Source organism: Halichoeres trimaculatus, unplaced genomic scaffold, assembly GCF_033239565.1.
Source record: "Halichoeres trimaculatus isolate MK-OKI-2021-1 unplaced genomic scaffold, fHalTri1.1 fHalTri1_scaffold_10, whole genome shotgun sequence".
NCBI classification, from domain to species: domain Eukaryota; kingdom Metazoa; phylum Chordata; class Actinopteri; order Labriformes; family Labridae; genus Halichoeres; species Halichoeres trimaculatus.
This window is the reverse complement of record NW_027437187.1, coordinates 9,064,243-9,088,654: the sequence shown is the minus strand read 5'-3', so window position 1 is coordinate 9,088,654 and position 24,412 is coordinate 9,064,243. Positions and strand designations below refer to the sequence as shown.

The 24,412-nt window shown below is 41.6% G+C and overlaps 1 protein-coding gene across 1 annotated transcript in view; it reads left to right on the top strand.

Moving 5' to 3' along the window:
- kcng4a (potassium voltage-gated channel, subfamily G, member 4a) overlaps positions 1-24,412 on the top strand; it is a 47,644-nt gene that overhangs the window by 4,404 nt on the left and 18,828 nt on the right. The window contains exons 2-3 of the mRNA XM_074677716.1: positions 941-1,696; positions 1,790-2,431. Coding sequence (XP_074533817.1) covers positions 1,589-1,696; positions 1,790-2,431 — 750 coding nt within the window. The 5' untranslated portion in view covers positions 941-1,588. The remainder of the gene's footprint in view (positions 1-940; positions 1,697-1,789; positions 2,432-24,412) is intronic.

Here is a 24,412-nt window from a genome sequence, read left to right as displayed (position 1 = left end):
ATTAATGTCACTGTAGTTTATGTGACAAACTTGATGCACTTTGTGTTTTCAAGTTAAGTGTATGAAACACTGCATCTGACTTTCATTGATTCAAACACAATAAAATAGAAAAGTTATTTTCAATCAAATAGTTAACTGTGTAGAATATTGCAATGCTTCACAATATTATGATATCGTGATATTATTGTATTGTGACCCTAGTATCGTGATGGGTATCATACCGTGAGTATGTTGCTAATACTCACCCATAGCAAAGAGGGGGTCAAAAAGTTTCATTGTTGGTCTTTTGTTACATGCACTTAAAGCAAAGAAGAAACTTTAAGTCAGATGCAGACATAAAGCATACGTAATACATCAACAGGACCCCTGTGAGACTTCACTGTAACTCTTTCAGTTTGAGACGCAGGGTGAGCCATTCTGGGCAGCTGCAGCGTCTCACCGTGCCAGTAAGTTTGAGGAGGAAAGTAAAGCCAAGAAAAACATTTTGGACCCCGCGCTACAGTGTCTGTTTCTCGGCCTGCTGCCCATCCACAGCAGCCAATAACTCTCTCATGGTGTGAATAGCAGCACAGACCTGACTGTTCCTTCTGCAGTTTATTCTCGAATTCTCTTACAAACTGACACAAACCAGACAGGCTGGTCCTGATGGACGTTAGACAGTGAGACCCTTTGCTCTCGGTTTAAATCCTGCTCCAGCTACAGTGACCGGCTCATTATAGCTGAAGAGCTTCTTTGTGACTGACTGACAGAAAGATAAAGGGGGATGAGGAGCCTATAGATCCCCAGTCTCATTGAGGTCTGACCCTGTATTGTGTATTCACATCATCTCCTCTTATTCCCTTTCCCGTTTTACTCTATTGTCACATCCCTCACGAAAGCTCAGCCCAGCCTAGTTTTGCTCTGACGTTTCCCTCTCTCTGTCTCCCTCCTCCTCTCTCAGTGCCTGCATGATGCTACGACGTGTCTAGGCTCTTCCTAATCCTGCTGCACAGATTCACAGGATCTCCTTCAGTCCCTGGACGTCTCACCGCATCAGATGTGGCCCCCTGACTCATCCAGCTCTTCCTCTGCAGCCCCAAGCCACTGATCAATCCCTCTATTCAGGCTTTCCTTCTCCAGACTGGGATTACACGCTGATCCGATACTGGATCCTGACCCGTCTCATGAGTCTATTGTGAACATTTGACAGGAATGTCAAAACTCACCAATGTACTAATGTGACAACAGGTTTACTGTCGCTCCTCGTTCTGCTGTTTTCTGGGCTTTTTGTCGTGATGGTTGGAATCTGAAGCCATAACTCTTCTGTTGAAGCAAAGAAAAGTCTTTGTAATGAGAATTTTGAAGACTGAAAAGCACAGCCATATTCATGCTCAGCTTGTTAAAAGTAGGCCCTGTCTCAGGAAGGAACACTGATCCCAAGTGGAAGATTTAATGGAGGTTGTCTGACGCAGCATACAGAGAGGACTGCTCTGTCCGGGGACTAAAAAGAAGAATTACACCCAGTGCAATTAGTGGACTTTCTGTGTCTTCATTACGTGATCTGATCTGAGCTGCCCAGTGTGGAGCAGCCTGCTTTCCAGATGCTGCCATGCCAATCATCAGCAACGCCAACCATGACTTCAGCAATCTGTCCGTCAGCGATGACAGCAGTCTGGACCGAATCTTCACAGAGATCCCAGAGACTGAGACTGTCAAGGTATGAAAACAGCGTTTCCAGTGTATTCAGGAAGTTACAGACATATCTCTATGTTGCTTCTTGCACTGAACTTTTTGTGTTTTTACCCTCCAGGGCGTGTACTACAAGAGGGCTCAGTTCATCCGTCGGCCAGAGGAACTGCTGTCCATAGACCATGCCCTGCTAGCGTTGATCAACGTTGGGGGAAACCGCTACACCTTCCCCTGGAGCACCTTGGAGCAGTTCCCCCTCACACGACTTGGCCGTCTCTGTGGCTGCAGATCACCTGAGGACATCGCCAGAGTCTGTGACGACTATGACGAAGCGCGCAAGGAGTTTTTCTTCGACCGCTCGCCGTCTGCCTTTCGGGTCATCCTCAACTTTCTGGCAGCGGGGAAACTGCGCCTACTGCGGGAGATGTGTGTCCTCTCCCTGCACGATGAGCTGACATACTGGGGCGTGGAGATGGCGTACATGGAGCGCTGCTGCAAAAGAAAGATGTACACTCGCATAGAAGAGGTGCACGAGCTGGAACGACGCGAGGAGGAGCGCAGGCAGAGGAATGCCATGCAGCGCGTACCTGTGGAGGAGACCAGGTACAGGAAGGTGATGAACTGGCTGAGGGATACGGTGGAGAATCCGCAGTCCGGCGTACCGGGGAAGATCTTTGCCTGCATGTCAGTGATCATGGTGGCGGTGACAGTAGTCAGCTTGTGTATCAGCACCATGCCAGACCTCAGAGAAGAGGAGGACAGGGTGAGTGAACCAGTGTTTGCATGCTGTAAATTTAGCTGTCTGCAGCCCAGGGCCCTGGACCAAAGCCAAGCCAATACTAACTGATCAATAATAATACTTAAATGTGAACTGGGCCCATAAATTCCTGGTTTGGAGATGCCTGCAGCCTGTCTGTCAGAGTGAGTGATGACTGCTGTCTCTTCTACTGTTCCTCCTCGCTCAAGGACAGAGTGGTCACACTATTTCTTTTAGCTCCAAATGTCAAACTGGATGCTAATTTGGCAGCATTTTTATCAGGGATGGTGTTTACAGTACGTCAGCATTTGTGTGAGAAAAGATCCAAATGTGTGAGAGTCCTGTTTTATTCATATCTGATGGAGAGACTGTGATGCTGCAAAAAGTCAGCCTTCAATCTACTCAGATGTACAAACCCTTCTCGTCACACTCTCTTAAATTTCCCTGCAGGCTGCTGCTGCTGCTGTATGTATGTGTGTATGTGTGTGTATGTGTGTGTGTGTGTGTGTCTCAGCCTTTCATGTCCTGTGATCTGTATCTACCCATAGCGGCGTGGGATAATGAAGCCCGAGCTGCTCGCTGAGGCCTGTCCACTATCTGTCAGCAAACACAGGGGGAATAATGAAATGGCTTACTGTATCTTACACAAAAGACAAAAAAATGACAGCACACACACACACACACACACACACACACACAGTCACAGCTACACACACAGATGCAGTACCGGCACTGGCAGTCACATGCATACACACACTGACAGTCACATGCACATGCAAGAGTAATGAAGTCTTGCGATGTAATGGATACAGCTCTCACTGAATTCAGAAACCTCTTGCTCCTGAGTGTTTTCTTCCCTTCTTAACTTCAGCTGTGCTGCAGAGAGTTTCCTCCCCAGTTATGATCTGTTGCCCTCAAATAAGAACATGTTTGAAAGCTTTGTGTGCGCAGTGACTGCAGGAAAACTCTCTGCAGCTGTTCACCAGCTGCTGAGGCGCCGTCAGCAGCAGCACCCCTGTATTGATTTTGAAATGAGCAGACAGAGGCAGTCAGAGGCAGCCAAAGGCTCATGTGCAGGAGTGTGTGTGATAGTGGAGAGTTTAGGAGGCAGAGGACAGGGACAGTTGCAGAATGCTTGATGAGTTGTAAAGGCTGAAATGAGGATTTCAAGAGCTGTGCCAGCAGTCCAGTAGTCGGTAGATTCTCAAAAAAGCACAGATGGACTTGATTGGAAGAAGTCCCTTGGTGTGATTCATTGAGTGTGAGAAACCTGTATGACTGTGCGAGGGCTAGCACCAGAGGATAAATGTTTAAGATGCAGACGATAAGGAAACAGGCACAAAGAACTCAGATGCAGCTGTGTTTTATTCCCTGACAGCAGAGGCAAGGTTAGCAACAAAGAGATCATTCACAAAACAGCACATTTTCACCCTGCAGGGGCAGACTACAAGTGTGAATGCAAGGATTGTGTTTGTCTGATGTATAGCATCATACTTTCAGTAGTGATGGCAACAGGAAACTGGACTTTGCTGTTTGCACGTCTCGTCAGTCCACACAGTTGCAAAGACTTTGGCGCTCCGTGTGAGGAACCATCCTCAAAAACCGCTCAGAGGTGTCCCAGCTTCCCCAAATATCATCCACACACACACACACACACACACACACACACACACACACACACACACACACACACACACACACACACACACACACACACACACATTTACTCTGTATCGGCTCCTAACAGCAGTGTTTGGGGAAAAACAAAGCCCTGTGAAAGTTAAACTGCTGTGTGAGTTTGTGTGCAAGTTTAATGCTTGTGTGTGTGTGTTAGCTGGAGTCTCACATGTCAGTACCTTGTCAGGACGCTGTGGGTCATTGTAAGAATATCTCAGGTGTGTGTTGTTTGTTTGGTTTGGTCAAACTTGTTCATGCTGTGTTGCAGGTGGAATAGCTGAAAGTTACACCTCACTATACAATACTTTTTTAACTTAATACCAAAACTTACAGCAGCAGAGGTCGCACACTAAAAACTGCTCAGCAGACACCACTATTATTAGCTGCATATGTATGCTTAGCTTGCTGATAACCTGTAATTATGTACTTTAATTTGATTATTCTAATCATTGCAGAGAGATTTTTAATTGTTACTTGTAGACTACTTACTAAGATCTTTCATTCAGAAACACAGTGGGGTTGTTTCTTCCTGTCATGATGGCAGCGGGAGAACTAGATCATCAATGGAGAGCAAAAACATGCAGTTAAAGGAAAATTCAAGCCTCAACAACAGTTTTTGTTGCATTGCGCACAGCTTTAATCGCTTTTGCTTTGTTTGTTTGTTTTTGTTTTCCCCCATGTTGACTCAAGAGCTGAGCATAAAATTAAAAATTCAAGAATAAACTTTTAACTAAATTTGAAACTTAAAATTCCCTGGTGAGAATGAAGTTTCCTACTTTGTTTTAAAGTCTACTGGTCATTTATTTATCAGGAGATCACGAGTTATGACCTTGGAACTGTGATGTCCTGAGGACAGCCACAGAATCAGACATCCAGGGTTTTTTAAAACACAAATCAAAGAGACTTCAGCTTTATAACTCTGCCAGCTTTACAGATCTGTAAAAGAGCAAGTTACACACCAACCAAACAAGTTTTTACCACCTGCAAGAATCAAACATGCACAGACTTCAAAGTAAAACCTCACCTTTCCATTTTTTGTTTGCACGTCTGAGCTTATTTTACTTTATTTTTCATGTGTCTGCTCTTCTTTGAGAGTTTTTCATGCCAGTTTGAACCCACAGTGATGTCTTACTGCCTCACTAGGTTGTAATATTTGCTGTTTTCTGTCATTTAGAGCCTCGTTTTCAACTTGAAAAGAAAAATCCAACATCGTTTGACCTTCAAATTTCTCAAAACACTTTTCAATTAAAAAAGCAGATACAGCTTGGATTAAGTCCCATACTTGGTCTGGTGACGCCGCCATCAGTCCCTTGAGAGGACACTGCAGATTAAAGGAACATTGTAGATGTGTGTGTGTATCAGTGTGTGTGTGTCCATCCAAGCATCTCTTTGCATGTCGATGCTCCTTCTTGGAAATAGAAGGGCAGCTGCCCGCAAAAGTAAACAAATCCATCTGCTGCTCTCATGTTTGTCTCTGTGAAAGCTCCTGTGTTTCCCACTATTCCTGTGTGTTTGGCTCTTGAACTTCAGCCGCAGTGTTCAGTGTTCGTCTCAGCCCGGGCATGAGCAGCAGGACTGCTGTCATCTTTAATTCACATGGCCCTGCTGCTTGTCTCTGTCCCTGTCTGCTTTGGGTTGGAGTGGGCCAAAATTCCCTCATCCTATCATCATTCATTCTGCTCCTCTGCCTGCCTGCCTGGGTTTGGGTTAGGGGTGTGAATAGAAAGATAAAGTAAGAGGAAGATGGATGAAGAGGACAAATAGAGGATATGTCTGAGAGAGGTAGAGATAGAAGGAGAGGTGGAGTTAAAAATATGCTTTAGGGAATGAATGAGGCTGAGTTTCTGCAGGGATAGAAAACAGGAGATAAACATTTCTTCATTTTCTCTCTCTGCCTGTCTGTCTGTGAGGAGCTCCTGCATGTCCTCAGCTGATCTCCTCTATCAAACAGCACATCGCTATGAACTAAATGCTTTGGGAGGGGCCTTTATCTTACAGCTCAGTTTCAGCTCCTCTGATAATAACTGCTCCATCACTCCCCCGTCCTCTGCACAGACTCTGCATCTCTCCTCTGCTCGAGCGCCCTGCTCTTTATGCTAAAACTCTCCATTTAAACCTGGGGCCCACTGTAATCCTGCAGGCTGTGTACAGTTGCAGCGTTTTGACGGGAAGCCTCTCCTAATGGATTTCAGAATGCAAATAGATGCATGAAATATTGATTTGAGATGATTGGATTTTAAGACCCACCTGGCAGCAGCATTACATTCTCCTTGTGGTTCATGCCGCCAGCATTTGAAGTTGAGATTCAGTCTTTGATTTTTACATACAGTGTGTGAATTAAGGATGGCGAGTACCAGTATTGGGTATCAGGCCAATACCAGCCTTATTTCAAGGTATAGGTACTCATGAAGGCTGCAGATATTAGCAGCCGATACTCAAGGCAAAAAAAAACTAAAAAACTTAGCCCCACAGTTTTGGGGCATGTACCAATTCACACTGGATGCATCTCTGGAGCAGCTGGATACCTGAGATCACAAGATCACAGGAGAATCACGTGTCCCAGGAATCCCACTCATGACAACTTTCATGGTAATTAATTAGCATGTTGAACTCTCCTGGTCCTCCTCAAACTTCAGCTCCTTCAGTCCATGCCTTCTCCTTTCTGTTGGTGTCCTTATAGAGAGATTGTGTTGTGTCCTATTGAATAATGAAGTTTTTCACTTACAAGATTAACTTTCCTTGTCCAAAATTTCTGATTTCATCTGGATCTGACCTGCTGATGACTTCTGGCCATGTGTCAGTGACGTAGTTTTGATGGACAAGGATGAAATTTATGATCAGGAGCCAGAACATGGAGCTGTATTTTGTAATGACTGGATACTCTGATCGTTTTTGCATCTGATTTCCTGTTTGGTATAATGTGCTCTGCTAAGATTGACACGTTTCTGCAGCGCACTCCGGCCAAAACAGACTCGCAGTGAAACAGCCGCAGCGTATGCTGTGCGAATGCAGTGACTGACCAGAGTGGTTTCTAAGAACAGTGTAGTGCGCGGAGCTCACGCTTTATGTGTGAATTTGGGGTTAGGCCGTGTAAGTCCTCCTTACCAGAAGTTGGCGCGTCTAACACCACGACAAATGTGCGTCAGGTCCTATTCAGACAACATGAACTAACCAGGGAGAGTTAACAATTAAACTGTTTTATTGTGCACTTTAGGTATCTGTAAAAAAAAAACTTCTAAACTCCATCACTTGTTGGTTTTATTTTGCAATTCTTATTGATTAATAACAAATTGTAAACTCAGAGAGAGTTATTTGTGTTTTATATTGGACTTAATGGCAGAGTGACTGTGCTGTCTTTGTTTAAAATGATCTGTCACTGTTAATTGAAATTTAATGTATAAATGGTGTCAGCACTCTGTATTGATGGGCACCCAAGTGGCAGTTCTTGTACTGGTATCGATCTGAAAAAAAAAAAAAAAATGGCATCAAACATCCCTCGTGTGACTATTTGAGAGGCAGACTAACCTTGATGTCAGAAACAGAATCAGAATAAAAACTTTGACTATGAGTGTATAAGATGTTCTTATTTATCACAAAATGTTAAATATCAGAAGTTCTGAATCAATGTTCTTGTTTACACATTTCATTGGGTAAACAACTTTTTCCTCACATGTTAAAAACAAACCTTTCCAGCATCTCAAATTTAGTTTTTTATTTATTAATATTCATCCTCTAAGTGAATTCACAATTAGCTAATATGAACTAAAAATATCATCTGTGTACTCAGCTAGTTAGGCAGTGACAAAGGAAAGCTAACAAAACAAAAATAGACGAAAGCAGCTCTGCTCTAATTGTCGGTATGTACGTAAATAACAATTCAAAAGTCAAAGGTTTGATTAGTTGTTCCTTCTTACTCTTAACAACATTATCTACCCTGGGACAAGAAAAAACAACAAGGCACTATCTCCTGAATAATTAAAATGCCTTGATTTTAACAGCTCAGTCAAATCTTGAAGAGGGGATGTTGTGTTTTAGGCTTATTCCTGGCCCTTGAGAACCCCTGTGCAAACTTTCACACTGGAGTTTTGGAAAACCCTTATTTTAGTCTCTTAAATACTTTAAAGTTCCCCCCTCCACAAACCCCCCTTCCCTCTGATTAGCCAGCCCTATGAAGACCTCTCACAGGCAGAGCCATGGACAGACCTCCTCATGTGAGGACCTCATCACTTCAGCAAGTCTCCTGAAGAGCCTGTGCTATCTTTAGATGGGCAGAGTAGATCAGTTTACAGATTCAGGGGTTTCTCAACATGAACATGTAGTGGTTTGAATAGTTACTTTTCATTTATTTAAATGATATAAAAAGTATTTTACACCTCTTTAAAGTCAAGTTTTTTCACAGCATCATGCTGCATTTAAACCACCACCCAAAAACTACTGCACCGGATAAAATGTTTAGTTTGTAATTTGAACAGTGTATAAATACACTTTTAAAAGGGAGAGTTGAATATTACAGTTCACATTGATGTATCTAATACTCCCCAGGGTTACCACTGCATAATTTATGACTTTTTCACAGCTTTCCTCTCATGTTCAATTGAATTCATGCATTTAAAGAAAGTGATGATACACTGTTTAGTAACTTGACCTTGTTGGGTGTTGGTTTTAACAGAAACAGTCTTTGGTTAAAGACAACATGTGACCAGAGGTGGTCGTGTCAGTCACTGTAAACAGGCTGGAGATCCATTCATCACAACAATCCAGGTTCCTGTTGGCTGAGCTCAACAGTTTCTCCTCTGCGTGGTGTAAACAGTGGGAAAGAGCGACACAGCTGCACAGAAACAACATGTGGTGGAGTCTGCTCAACGCAACAGAAGCTGAAACAAAGGCAAACATTTTTTTCTGAGAAATCCCAAAATAGACTGCATCTTAGAAACAGTTTAATGTTAACAAGAGTGAGTGAGTTAAATGGACATTTGCACAAATCTGGTATGGATTATACTGTATCTGTTGTGTACCTGAATGATTCCTCATACCTACGTTTTATGAGTTGAAACATTCAGAGTGGCACAGTGATGTGGCACATCTTTGACAAACCCCTGTAAATCCGTTGTTTAACTTCAGGAAGTGAATTAAATGCATGGACATAGTTCCTGATTTTATGAATTAAAGTAATTAAAAATATAATTTGGATTTTGTCGAAGTGCTCCCTTGAGAAAATTGCACCAGCTGCCTCTGGCTGCATTAAATAAATGGATGTTGGAGCCCTACAGTTAACAAGTTTTTATGTGAGACTGACTCAGGTTTTGGTGAGAACAGCTTCGTGGCTTCTGTGTGGCTTAAGATAAAGTAACTTTTAGACATGCACCAATGAATCGGTTAGCTCATTGGTTGATGCCAAATTCCTTAATTTTGGGGGGATCAGTGATCGGCGATCGGCCCATCCTCACATATGAAACTGATCTTATTTACCTCTAGGAAGGTCTGACAGCCAGTCATTGTTGTTTGCTCTGGAACCTAAAATCAGGACACTTTAAAAGTTGTTTAAGTTAAGACATAAAGATAAACAGTTGGTATGAGGAAAAACGGACCCATTTATTATGAACCAATGGGTAACAGAAACTGCTTATATCGGAGATTTTGGATGCATTCCGATACGATACCGATACTTGTTTTTTTGCTGATATCGGACCAATATCCGATATCAATATCGGACTGGGACACCTCTAATTATCAACACTAATATTGCTGGTTACAGGTTATTTTAAATTTCTACTTCTTAGCTTCTAGTTAGGGTCGACCAGGGCCTGATTGACAACAGGTCCCTATGACAACACCACGCCGGCTGACAAAGTTTAGTAGTGAGAAGAGATAAAACACAGAGATCTGTGTTTCGCTCTGCTGAAAACTATTTCTTTGATTAATTTTGTAGTGATGGTGGACACAGGAGCCTAACTGTCAGACAGAAAAAGGACAAAGGAGCAGAAGAAAGATAAACGGGAGAGTGATACAGCCTGAGCTAAAGGCTAATTAGCCTTTAGCTTGGGCTGTACCACTCTTTAACACAAGGGCTAAGCTGTTTGTGCTAAAGTTCATTCCAACCCACAGTCAGCAGTTATTCTGTAGTGGTCTGTTCAAACTTGAGAGTCTATCAATAAAATGAAGACTGAGGTTACGTTAGCTCTGCTTGGTAGATGACTGGCAGGACATAACCAGGATTCACTAACGTTACACATTACAGACATGTCTTAGAGCACCGGACTGTCAGCTATGCTAAATATAAATGGCTACTAAACTACTTACAAACTGACAGTGTTAACTTGTCGTCACATTAGCCTACAGATACGTCAGAGCAGCAGGCTGCCGATGTCACTAACATATAGCCGGCAGCTACAACATATGCTTGATGTCACATTTCAAACCGTAGCTCTATGTTGCTATACTGATAAATACCTTACCTCGGCACGTCGTATCCAGTAAAAATTTGTCTTGAACAAAGAAAATTTGTTTTGATCTGATCTCCATTTAGTTCCAAAACAAACACATGCCTCACTAAATGTAATTTACGACAGTGTGCGAAGACTCTGTGCCAGAAGGTGGCGAGGGAGTGCAGTTAAAACAGATCCTCCTCATAGCATCGACTTTACTTAAAAAATGAACTCTTCCTCTTTTTGTGTGTGTCTTTGTTCCTGAATAATTCTTCTCAGGTGAGTGTGTGTGTTTTTGCTCAGAGCAGTGGACATACAGAGTAGTCCTTGAGATAAATGTAAATTTATCCTGCTGTCCTAACCCAGCGCTGACCCCGGTAATCTCTGGCAGGAGAGCGGCGGGGTTTGGGCTGGAGGGAGCAGAGTGTGTGCAGTTTTTATCTATCTCTGGAAGCCGGCAGGACTCAGCACACATTGATAACCTGCCAGAGTTTACATCTTGTTTCTGTCTAAATGTCAAACATCCAAGACTCTAACTCCCTTTGCGCATGTTTTTGAATCAAACTTTTCAGGAAAGCTACGTTTTCTGCATTCATTTTCATTAATTCACAGCCGATACATCAAAGTGCTTCACCCTCAGCGAGAGCTGCTCAGATTCATGTCTTTAATATTCTGGTTGGGTGATGGAGTGTTTTCAGACAGGCTCATCAGATTTACTCTCCCATTTTTAATTCAGTTGTATTCTGGCCTGAGGAGTAAGTGAAGTGGCCGTTTTAAATCCTTAATGCCATAAATTGGAGAGGGATTTGGTGTTCAATAATTACCTCACAAAGCATCAATCACAAGTGTCCCATGAGAGAGGAAGAAAGAGAAAGGCAGAGGGCCACAGGAGAGTGGCAGACTGCATGACTTCAGCTGAAGATTACGAGTTTTGACACGATTTTCTGATTGACTCTTCACTTGTTCTGGAGCCGACATGTCGATATTAGAATTAAATCATCAAACTTGTCTGTGGTAGTGGTTATAGAGAGGCCACATGGGCATAATCATATTTTTTATTGAGAGAAAGAAAGGAAGCTAGAGTGGGACAAAGCCAACTTCAAAAAATAAAGTTATTTCTTTGTGTTATAAAAAAGGAGGGGGGACACAAGGGAGGCTCAGAGAAATAGAAAATAATATAAGAAACTGAATAAAAGAAGAGGACGTAAACACAAAGCCAGCGGAGAAGCCTCCTTTCTCTCCTCCTCAGCCCCTTATCTTTTCTCCCAGAGGAGCTGTTAAAAGTTTAAAGAGCGTCTGAGACACTGCCACATTACCTGAGCTCTGAAGGACGATCACAGAACACACAAACTCAGAAGACTGCCAGATACATCGAAAGCAGTATTTACATTTTCTTAACTGTATAGTACATTTTATTAAATGGTTGAATAGACTCTACAAAGACACTGGTGGGAAAATGTTGCTTAGTTATTTCTTTTATTAAACACTTTTTTTGCGATATTTGAAAAGGGCAGAGGGATCATAAATGAGAGATTGTTTTCAAGTCTCCTTTAATCATCACATAAACATGACTAAACAAATTATTCCTCTGCCAATGTGCTCTCTGCATCATTACGACAAATTTAGTCCATATTTGTTATTTCTTGACAAACAGAAAAAACAACTTTTGTTAGAGTCAGAAAGTCATCTTTGCATAATCACTTAAATCTTAGGTTTGTGACGTCAGGATCAGAGCACGTGTAACAACACGACTCTTATCTGCAGCCTTCATGAATATGTAAAATGTTCAGAGTGATTTTTGATAGTGTTGGTGCATTTCCTGAAGATGCTGAGGAGGAATTTTAGAGACAGACGCTGTTTCATCACCACCAGGGTTTTACTAATCACCCAGCTGTGTTAGACTTGATTCTGATTAGTCAGACCCAAACATAAACAGAAAGCAGAAAAGACGTGAGGGACAACCAGATCACACACATCATTTAAAAAAAAAATCAGCATGAAGGAGATCCAACACATTCCTCCTCTGCCTGTTGGCACTGTGGTAAAACACTCTGTCTCAGGGTGGGGAAACAGTGAGGAGACTCAGGATGTGAGAGCAGCCTGAGGAGCTACTGGACCTCAAACGTTTCTGATCTTAGACTGTATAAAACATTGATGTAGTCTCTGCAGCATCACTCAAAGGTTCAGATGTTTTCATGCTGAGTTTTAAAGCCAACACGTTGGAAAGACTGACTCAGCACATCTGTCAAGTCAACTGCGCTTCTAATCATGCAAAATTCAAAAAATTAGTATTTTCAAAACAAATTAATTATTGAGACATTCACCCTATGTAAGGTAAAGCGAGGCAAGTTTATGTATATAGCACGTTTCAGCAAGGCAATTCAAAGTGCCTTAAAGAGATAACATATTTTTAAAAAAATCAATTAAAAGGCAGATAAAAAATAATAAAAAAAATAATGGGATACAAAAAAAAAGAAAAAGTTAAAACTGGTTTTACGATATAAGTATAAAAGTCGCAGTGCAGAGCTGTGCAGTTAGTATATTAAAGTGATTTGTTAAAATGCTCTAATAATTGAACAGAATGTGGATACAGAGATGTGCTCAGAGCCATCTCTTAAACTGTTTGTAAGATATGTTCATTTTCCCTGCAATATGGTTTTTAGATCTTCTGGGGATATTGCAGCCTGCCTCCAGTGGACACTTGTGGAAATACACTCCTAAAGCATGCACGTTGGCTTCATTCCCCTAAAACCGATTGTATCCAGCTGCATCTCTGCACGCCGCAGTCTCACGGCTGCTGTTTTTCTTGCAACAGCGTCAACCAGTGAATTAGAGTTGTCTTTCAGCTCACGGCGCTGATTCTCAAAACTGAACCCATTAGACACGTTTGCGGCGTAATTGACCAATATTTATGCAACAATAATTGGCAAAAAAAAAAAAAGTCCGTTAACTCATAACAAAAATATTTTTATAAAAAATCTTAACATGCACGCACTAACTTAGACATTATTTTGTAGGTTGAGGGTTCCTCATCAAACTCACAAACTCTGTTTTCAATAATATTTTTTATTCCCCTTCACCTGCCACCCACCCACCAATCAACCAAACCCCCTCACTGTACATTACAGGTACACCGTACCGACATAAAAATCACTGCTTGGTTAATGTAGTTCACATTGATTTTTCTCTTTAGAAATGCATGTACCGTATTTAATAACTGTAATTTGCATGATAGTTTTAGCAATGTCTCCACTTAATTAAAAAAAGTGCATTTAACTCAATCACACAGTTTCCTGTTGGTGTCGTTTAAATAAGGTTCGATAGTGTAATTAATTTACGCTAGTTTAACAGAATCGCCATTGCTTAACATTAACATTACACAATGCTCTTCACTGTTCAGTTTCTACACGTAAATTTGATGTAAAATTATCCAACGTTTACATAATTAAAAAAAAAAAAAAAGTAGCCTATAAATGTCACATACGTTCGTTTTTTTTCCAAGGCAAGCTATTCCGTATTACACTGCGCATGTGCGACTGCAGCCCTGCGACTGCAGCCTGCAGCTGGACCCTTCTCCCTAAAACAGGGACTGCTGCTTGTCTCTGGAAAAAGTGAAACAATATCCTGTACTGAAATCCAGACGACAACACTTGAGCTGGTGAGACTCTCTGAGCTGTTAAACGTTGAGCTGTTTGCTTTATTTATCTAAAGGCGTCACCTGCAGAGCTCCAAGAGGAAGGGGAGCTGAATGAAGACAGAAATGACAACATAAATAATCCTGGTGAAGTCCAGCTCACCGTGACCTCACAGCCCCAATTTCATCCAAATTTCACCTGAATTTTAACATTTTTTATATCAGTTATTCTTTGGCTGCTTGGGCTGGAGTCTCTGTGAATTAGCAGCATAATTACTGGGTAGGACTCACCCCATCTGCAGAGTACTGTGGCCCAGCTTGGGTGCTGTTTCTCATAGTAGTTTACTTTAAAAGACCAAGCTTCAGGTACCAGTATAACCTGTGGGGACCACAAGAAGGCAGCCCTTGAGCAAATTAATCCAACTGAATCGAATCCAACCTGCGGCTTCTTTCCCACATCACTCTACACATTCACCCTGTTTCCTGCTCTATCCACTGTCCTCTCTGGTTAAAGGCATGAAAATAACTTTAAAAAAAGGCCAAGCTGACTGCCATCTGTCATAGCCAAGACAATCACTAGTGATTTGTAACCCAGACAACCCCACTTGAAAAAACTGAAATATCCCTTTGGTGCTGATGAGATTCTTTGGTCAGTTATTGACAGAGGCAGAGAAGCCTCTTTTCTCTTCTCTTGGTCTCAGCAAATAATTTAATCAAATGGCTGAGTGGTTACCAGCAGAGGAGAGAAAACAAGAAGAGGGAAACAGCTCAGAAACCAGAAAGAGATGTTAAAACACACAAGGAGCTGAGCGTAAGAAAATCGATCAATGTGAAGAACATAACACGATGCTGCCTTTAGGCGGTTCCAATTGCTTTATCTGCAAAAGAGCAGCAACACAGATTACGTAATGTGAAACTAATGCGACTTGACGCACAATACAAACAAAATTAAAGAATGAGTGAGTTTCCCCTTAAATTTGAAAGTGATGAATTCACATGAAGCACATTTGGAAAAAGGGGAAAACTAGTGGACCAGAATGGACTTGGATTAATCTTCTTTTCAAATCTTTAAAAGCCGCAAACCAAAGACAAAGTTTGTCTTCTTATCTGTCATTTAGCCCCAGCGTCCGTCTCCTCTCAGTCATTTGGAAAAGAATCAAAGTTTTGGCTCTGGTACAATCTGGGAGGCATTTCTGGTCGTGCGTGACCATCTCTGGTAACTGAACTGTGCAAAATTGCATTATGTGGATCACCAAAGCCAGTTTCCACATTTATTATCTCTGAGGGAGAGTTGTGATTTGGTATCCAACAGTTTTTGACTGTCTGTACTTGGATGCATGAATGAATTCCCCCTGCAGCTCCATCAGCACAGCCAACATCCTGATCTGCAAGAAAAAAAGGAAACCATTGTGAGTTTTGTCTCTGGGTAACACAATTGTAAGCCTTCCCTGGTCTATGGTTTTATTTGAAGTAATTCAATTCCACACCTGAAATATGAAGCGCACACACGAGTAACACGAGATGTAAAGGACCAGCAGTGAGGCTTTCAATTACTCAGTGTGTATGTGTGTGTGTGTGTGTGTGTGTGTGCACCGTCTTTGTCTATCTGCACACAAAGTCAGCCTGCTTCATCTGCTGAGCCGGAGGACAAAGCACCATCATTGATCATGAGCCTCGTTTGGTTGTGTAACAACAGGGACACCAAATTAAGAATCTATTCTTCATGTGCCACATTTGTTTCATTCGCGCCTCATAATTTCAGCCTCCACTAAAAGAACATGAATGGAGCATAAATTAGTGTCCGAGTGTGTAAACTTTGCAGTCTCTGCGGGGTGGGACTGAGGCTGACAGTCAGTCACAGCGACTATAATTCAAGGAAAGTAAACAAGACTCTAGATATGCTGGTGGCTGAAGGGAGGGAGGAGAGGAGGGGAGAAGGAGGGAGGAGGGATAAAAATAAAGCAGATGCAGAAAAGAGCAGAGGGATGTTAAAGTCACTGAATGCCTTTGGGCTGTGCGTTATATCTCTAAAACACAGACAGCTCCTGGCTCAGAGGGAGCTGTCCATACATTACTGTGGTTGGTCAATACAACAAACTAAATGTCTGTTACATCAGGAGACTCTGGCTATAGATCTAAGGTGGAGGACACACACCTGCAGACTTTTAAGAGGGCTGTGTGTATCTGAAAGGCCTGGCAAAGGCTTTTTTTTATAAAAGGGTGCTCATGAAAAGTGGCTTTGTATCGTGTGGAGTGCAGAGTCTGAGTTTGGGCGACTGAGTAAACACTGAGGGTAATTAGACACAAGAGTGGCACACAATCACTGAGGAGGGGAATACAAGGGAAGAAGTACAACAGGAGAGAAACACAAGAACTCACAAAATAAAGCAGAAAGCACATCAAACTAAACTCAATTTGAGGCTATAACAGAAACAAATCCACAAAATTGAAGACAGACCAAGTGAACATGATAAAACCATTATCAGATGAGGAGTTGTTTAAGATGAGTTAACCTAACAGATACAGACGCTTTTATAAAAGCTCTGTGTGGACTATCTGATGATGCTGTTGATAGTAACACCTATCTCTGGAATCTGTAGTGTTATTTACTGGATGTAGGCAGCATTTCCCATGAGCACCATCACCCCCATCAGAAAGCAATATGACTCTTGCCAAGGCGTGTGTTTGTTTTGGAAACAAATGAATGGAGAGCAGCTCTTCTTTTTAACTCTACTTACATGCAAAGTGACAGGGCAATGTACTTATTTGTGGTTACAATAAGCTATTGTTTGAAATGTGACTGCAATCAAACTTCGCAAACTTTGAAAACTCAGATTGTAGTTTAGTGTCCAGAAGGTGAGCAGACTGTTGAGTGTGACTCACGGCCTGATGCTGTACCTGTACCTCGAGTGTGTATCTAGTTATGTCCTACTCATCTACTATCTGCATCCTCACCAAGCAGAGCTAACATAACCTCACTCTTCATTTTATTGATAGAGTCTCAAGTTTGAACAGACCACTGCAAAATAACTGCTGACTGTGGGTTGGAATCAACATTATCACAGTTTTACCTGTGTTTTAATCCATCCTCTATTACTCTCCTGTTTAGCTTTCTTCTGATCCACCCGTCTTTTTGAAAGTACAGCTCCAGGGTCAAACAAAATAAGTCCAAGAAATACTTTTCAGCAGAGCAGAAGTTCAGCCATAGCTTTTCGTGTTACCCCACCTCTCAATGCTAAACTTTGCCTATGGTGTAGCGCAGTGGGGAACCTTCAGGGACTTCTAGGCCTTCAGAGAAGGCCTTAAAAAAATCCGGACTAAAAAATATACGTATCATAGATCTATATATGTATATATCATTTCTCATTAAGTTGAATAAAATACATTCAATACATCATATAAGTTTTTAAATTAAGTGTACTGCAAAGTTCACATCAGCAATGAAAGGGTTACTGTCTTGAAACATGTTATCTCTAGCAGAGCCCGGTTTGCTGGCTTGTTAAGTGGTTAGGACTTCACGAAGGCCAGGCTGTGTTTTAGTTTGGAGAGAGACAGGAAAATTGACCAATCACGATTTGAATTTTTTGGGGGGCGGGACAAAAACAGAAGAGCATAGGCCTTCGTTAAGTCCGAACAGAGTGGTAAGAGCGGTGAGAGCGGTGAAAGGAATGGCAGAAGGTGAGAACAAAGTGGTGGCTAGCTTGTTAGCATCTTTTTCAGCGTGTGCGAGTAAAAATTTCATCTGGTCGCGCTCGTGCGAGTGGATATGTCTTAATACTTCATCTATCACGGGCACTGTAAGGAACATGGTGGATTGAATTCTCCCTCTTTCACTGACTCAGTCTCCTCCACCTGAACTCTCTGCTGTTATAAAGAGAGAGCGCTGTCGCGTACACACGCAGCGCGCATGTGCATCACAGACAGACAGGACTTCACAACGACACACGTTTCACTATTTCAGAGTCAGCCTTCTAACTATATGATTCCCGCCGCTCTAAACTCTCTCGATTGAAGTGGATGCTGCGTTAGAGCAGAGCTACATTAGTTTAACTCACGACATGTCAACACCAAAAAAGAAAGATAGACAACAGCTAAGGCTCTGATAAACTCTTCATCAACAAGTGCAGTACAGTTATCTGTCTCCGTCTCTGAGGTCTCCTGCAGCGTCTTTGGATCAAACCAACTAAGAGAGAGGGGGTGAATGGTTTTTGAGTTTTCGATATAACGCCCAAGTACGGGACTTGATTCACTTTCAAAAAATATTAGCGATCACAGGAGCATACTTTAAGTGGGGGGACAATCAGGAGAAATCACAAGCCAGGAGAACAGCCAGAGAAGAGGTTTAAAAAATGGGAGACTCCCTCCATATTCAGGAGTGTTAGCAGCCTGCCAGTAGCCTACTCTCGATGGGTAAAAGTGACGAGTTTATGTATGACGCAGATTGACAAAGATAAAAACTAAAGACATTTTCTTCGTCATTTTAGGTTATTTTAGTAAGTTTTGTAAACTCACTTAATAATGTTAGTCATTGTTGGATTTAAAGCCTCTTTTTTTATTTTATTTATTCAATGAAAATGATTTTTGTTAACTACTTTTTTCCGCTATGATTTCTTTTCTGGGCTGTGAGGGCTGAGGTGAAGGCCCAGCTGTAGTACTCACGGTTTGCCACTGGTGTAGCGTCATCAAAGGGCTTTCGATCTACATGCCATAAATGGATTTGTGTTCAACAAACAACAGGAAGTGAGAGGTAGCATTTAGCAACAACCAGTTTTACTGCTGACAGTCTTGTTTGAAATTGTGGATTATAAACAGAAGCATATATAAGCTCACTTTGAATTTCGAGGTCACTTACACATTGCTTTTGAGAAGTTAGTTATCACTGTGGTTTAAAACTATGGGTGCACTAGATTATTAATCAATGCAAGAAGTATAATTTCCCATCTAAAATATGATTTAAAGAAGTTGACTTATAAGAAGCATGGTAATATCTATGTCAGTATAGTGAACAGGTTGACCTTCACATTTGCTCATTATTCTTTGCTCAGATTATGTTAAGTGAGATTTCAGGAGAAATTTTGTGTCTTAAGCCCCGTTTTCACCAAACGGTTCAGTTTGGTTCGTCGCAGCACGTCACGCATTTTGTAGCGCTTGTACTGACTAATCACCAGACAGATCTCCAAATAACTGAGATGAGCCGTCACACTTTCTGGGACCCTTCCGTAGAGGTGCCAGACTAAACTGAACCGATCTCGGAAGGTGGAGCTACAACAGTGAGGTCCTTGGACTGGTCAATAAATCGTCACTTACCATGCAACAGCGGCTGTTTTTCTCCTGGCGGCACACAGTCCTCAGAAGCAAAGCTTGATTGTGCTTCTTAACAAAGAGCCACATGCCAATCATAAAGAAGACAAATTGTTGGATGTTTCTCATTGTCAGTCCCTAGTACATTGTGTTGCACTGCTATGGTGTCACGCTATCATGTTACTGATGCGGCTATCGGCATCCAGCTTACACCCTGCCTACCATGAGGGGGCACGGTTGGTTGAGGAAACCCAAACAGGACAAAGCTTAACCGAGCCAAACCGTACTGATCCAAACTATACTGCTTGGTGGAAAACAAGGCTTTAAAATCCCAAACTTTATTTTTCGCTTTGTCAGGATGCTGAAAATGTTGTACGGACATCATCTCTTACAACCTCACACCCTCAAACTGCATTTGTAAATATTTGTATGTCAATTACCTGACTATAAGTTTAAACATGCTGTATGTGTTTGTGCATGTGTTTACCCATAGTTTATGCCTTCATTCATGTACAGGTCTTGTGGTCCTGTATCAGTGTGATGCAGATCCCATGCCTTTAGCTGCCCGTCTGCTCATGAGCTGTATTCCCTCTGTGTCTGATGTGCTACACGGCTGCCAAGTGGGATTATGGGGGAGAACAGCAAAGTATGAGGTGTTTATCCTGTCTGTGCCAGAATGAGGATGTAATGCACAACACAACATAAACAAGTACAGCACAAAGCAGGGAGTAAAGTGGAGTCTGTTTGATTTATGCTCCGATCAGCCACAACATTAAGACCACTGACGGGTGAAGTCGATGACATTTATTACCTCTTCACAATGACCCCTCATGTCAGTGGGCGGGATACGTTTGGCAGCAAGCAACAATTTTGTCCTCGGTGTTGATGTGTCAGAAGATAGAAAAAAGAGCCAGTGTGAGTGACTTTGACACAGGTAGAGCCTTTCTCAAACTGCAGGTCTCGTGGGGTGATCCCAGTCTGCAGTCAGTGCCGGACCTGAAGTGAACCAAGGAGGGAAAGCAGCTCAGTTGAAGGACCACTGCCTCTGAATGACCTCCGGACTGTTGCCAGGGCATTTATGACCAATGTCAGCCCAGAAACAGCACTGACCAGCTGCTTCATGTGGGCAATGATTGCCCGAGTGTGACGGCAGAGGGTGCACACCATATTGGACACAGCTCTGACCTCATGTGCTGTAGCCTGTGGCCCATACATTGGATTTCTCCAACTCCAGTCAAACTTCATTCTTTTCTTTAAAGGCCACTCTCCTAAACTCCCTATGGTGACAGCAGGTCACACGCGCTACATCTTCATTTAAAGTGGGCAGTTTGCACCTGTTATCAGTTGCATTATTTGGGATCTTAGTAGATAAGGCCCATAGAGTAGTGAACAATGTCAACAACTGCAGGCAAAGATGAGAAACAAACAGCACAAACAGACACACAGTACTGCACCTCGGTCTGCTGTTTAAAATGCTGCCCGGTGGCCCAAAAGTTAGTGCTGCAGCCTCACAGCAAGAAGGTCACTGGTTTGATTCCCAGCTTGGCCGGTGTGCCTTTCTGTGTGGAGTTTGCATGTTCTCTCTGTGCATGCGTGGGTTCTCTCCGGGTACTCTGGCTTCCTCCCACAGTCCAAAAACATGCTCACCAGGTTAATTGACCACTCTAAATTGTCCGTATGTCAATTGTCATTGACTGGCGACCAGTCCAGGGTGTACCCCGCCTCTCACCCATTGACAGCTGGGGTAGGCTCCAGCCACCCACAACCATGCACAGAATAAGCAGTTCAGAAAATGAATGAATGAATGAAAACTGAATCCAGGAAAATCATTCAGAAATCCAAGGAAACAAAGCCTGATGAATGTTCACATCTCTGCAGTTTTACCACAAAGGGAAAAGGGGCTTTTTATTGATGTTTCTTTAAAAGCCAGTGTTTCAAGAGTATCATCAGAAACTTGCCATGAAACAGTCTCATGAAAGTAAATAGAAAAAACTGAGTGGTTTAAAAACATGCTATCACATGTCTTGACAGTCATAACTTGGTTTAATGCACTGATTTACCATTTAATGAGAAACTCTTGAATAGAGGCTTTGAGAAAGGAATTATAGAGTATATCTAACAAATGTTCTTGGAAAGACAACAGCAGCTCTGAGGAGAAACTTCACATGACTGTCACAAGCTGGTCAATGAGCTATCTGAATCAGAAGCACTTTATTTATCCCAGGGGAAACTTAGTTATTACAGTTGCCCTCACAGCAACTAAAGTAATATCAGAGTAGTCATAAGAATTATTAATTAACCACTTAATGCCTGTTGTCACCAATTTGTGACATACCCTGTCAGGTCTTGATGCAGCTGAAATGGCCTTTGTATCTCATTATTATCCATTGATTCATATTCTATACAAACCAAAGATCATATAAGAGCCACTGTGGTACAATATATTGGTCAGGGGAACTTCTCACGTCCACATATATATATATATATATATATATATATATATATATATATATATATATATATATATATATATATATATATATATATATATTCCTTTTTTTTACTTAAACTGTTATATGTTCTATACTCAAATTTACAATCTCCCCATAATTTACAATCCGTAAGAAAGCAAAAACACATAAAATAATTTATTTTTATAATTGTTACTTCAGGTATTAAGGGGTTAAATAATAATTGTTATATAATAATGTCTTGTTGTCTAAATTGTCAAGGTTTAATTTCTCTGGTAAAGCTCTGACATTGATGGAGTCATACGTATGATCAAGAAAAGAGTGAATACGAATCAATATGTGCTCATCTTTTGTTGGTTATAATGTTGGAGTGCCTCAAGGATCAATCCTTGGGCCAGTTTTAATTGGTTTGTTCATTAATGATCTGCCTTTGATCTGTCCAGAGGTTCAGATTAGATGTATGCAGATGTTATCTATACCCATGCATAGCAAGAGATCGAGCAGCATTAAATAAAGTCTTAGATGAGCTAATTCACAGCTGTCTATCGTAAAATGTGAGCAAAACTGTAGGAATGTAGTTTTCTATCAGGAGAAACAATACACCGCAACCTGATTTGAGTATGAATGGAGAGGTAATACAGGAGTGTTAAACAATTCAAGTTTCTGGGCATAACAATAGACACCAATCTAAATTTCAAGAAACATGTAAAAAATGTCAGGCATCAGCAAGTTATGGCTTCTTCTAAATTGTGCATGCACTAGATGATTTTTTCTCATTTATCTTACTGTGTCACGAGCTGGTCTCAGGTTGGAGCAATCACTTTAAAACCATTATACACCCTCTACAAACAATCTGAAAACTCTTAGACCTTCCATCTCTTTAACATAAGATCTGGCAGTTTTCTTTGTTATACAGGTATATGTCTGATGTATAAACTAGTTCATAATCAGATCCCACCACCACTTAAATAATGTGTCTTACTCTGTTTGAACAATCTTAAGGAGACCAGGGCATCAAAAAGAGGAGACTGTTCAGTTAAACTTAGAAAAAGTGCGCTTGGACAGTCTGCATTTACATCTCATCTCTTCCCCAAAAACAACCGTCATCTTGCACCATCTTTTTTACCTTATAGTTCTGTCTATCTCAGCATTGTCCATGCATCTTCAAAATCTAAAGTTCTGCTGGAATCTCCAGCAGCTGGGAGTTATGAAAGAAGATATTTTCTTTCTTTTCTCCTGAAATACAGACATTAAAAGGGGAGTGTCTTACTCTGTATGCAATTAAATTTCTCCAGAAATCATTATCACTAAGGGATGATGGTTAGTAAATGTTTTTTATCAATTTAGTTGATGTCTCTTTTACTTAGTTCCTTCTGTTTTAATTTAGCAGGAGGAGAGCTGGGTAATAAACCGTTTTAGATGGTGACCCAGTTCTGATAGCTACATAAACATTTTTTAAAAACAGTTGGCTTGGTGCCTCATGTTTTAATGAGTACACACAATTACTCCAAGAAATTTTGTGTCATTAATTCTCACAAACATCTGCAAAAAAAAACAGTGTTGTCTTAATACTGTTACATAAAGACAGAGCTGGTGAGTCTCTTTGGACACTTTGGCACATTCAGGACTTTGTTCGTGGCATCACTTTGTTTATCAGTGTTGGCCAAAGTCTGAGCAGATTTTATTTACTCAGCAAATAAACAGCAGACAGTGTCTCAACAGACAATCTGTCAACAAACAAACAAAACATCTCCCTCTAAATATACTGTGGCACTAATTAGAGATAAGGAGCAGCTGTGGAGGGAGGATTTTAGCTGATTAATGATGAACCATGTGATGTATCAGGAGAGAAGGCTGAGGATGATAACAGGACAGGTGAGAAGAGAGACCCACAAAGAGGAATCCTGAAGGAAAGGAGCATGCAGGGGGAGGACAGTTATGGTCCTGATGTATATAAAAACACCAACAGCATCATAAAAACAAGAAACACAACGTGGGATCCTCCTCAGGTCTTACACCCAGCAGCAGGTGTCCGTGTTGCCCTCTCTGACTGCTGCAGCGCTTCAAAATTCACAACCAAATCAAACGCCTCCTTCACTCAGCAGCTTCATCTTGTCATAACCAAGGTCAAACATACACTGCTCCAATCCTTGCTATGCTATCCCATAAACCAATCAATCCCAAAGTCTGGGTCCTGACCCAAAGGTGGGTCGCCAGAGATTTTTTAGGATGTTTACACGTAATGCTGTTCTTCACCAGAATTAGTTTACCCCTCCCTGATTTGTTTACTGATGACTGGCTCCTCACACTGTCATATCTGGTTACGTTTTCATTGGGTAGGGTCATCGCCACAATGTTTACTGTAACTGGAAACATGTAACTGTTTTTTACAAAAGTCTGAAGACATGAGCTGGCGCTACTCAAACAACCAAAGCCAAAGCACCGCATGTTTCCTACTGTTTTAAAGCACTCAGAGGAA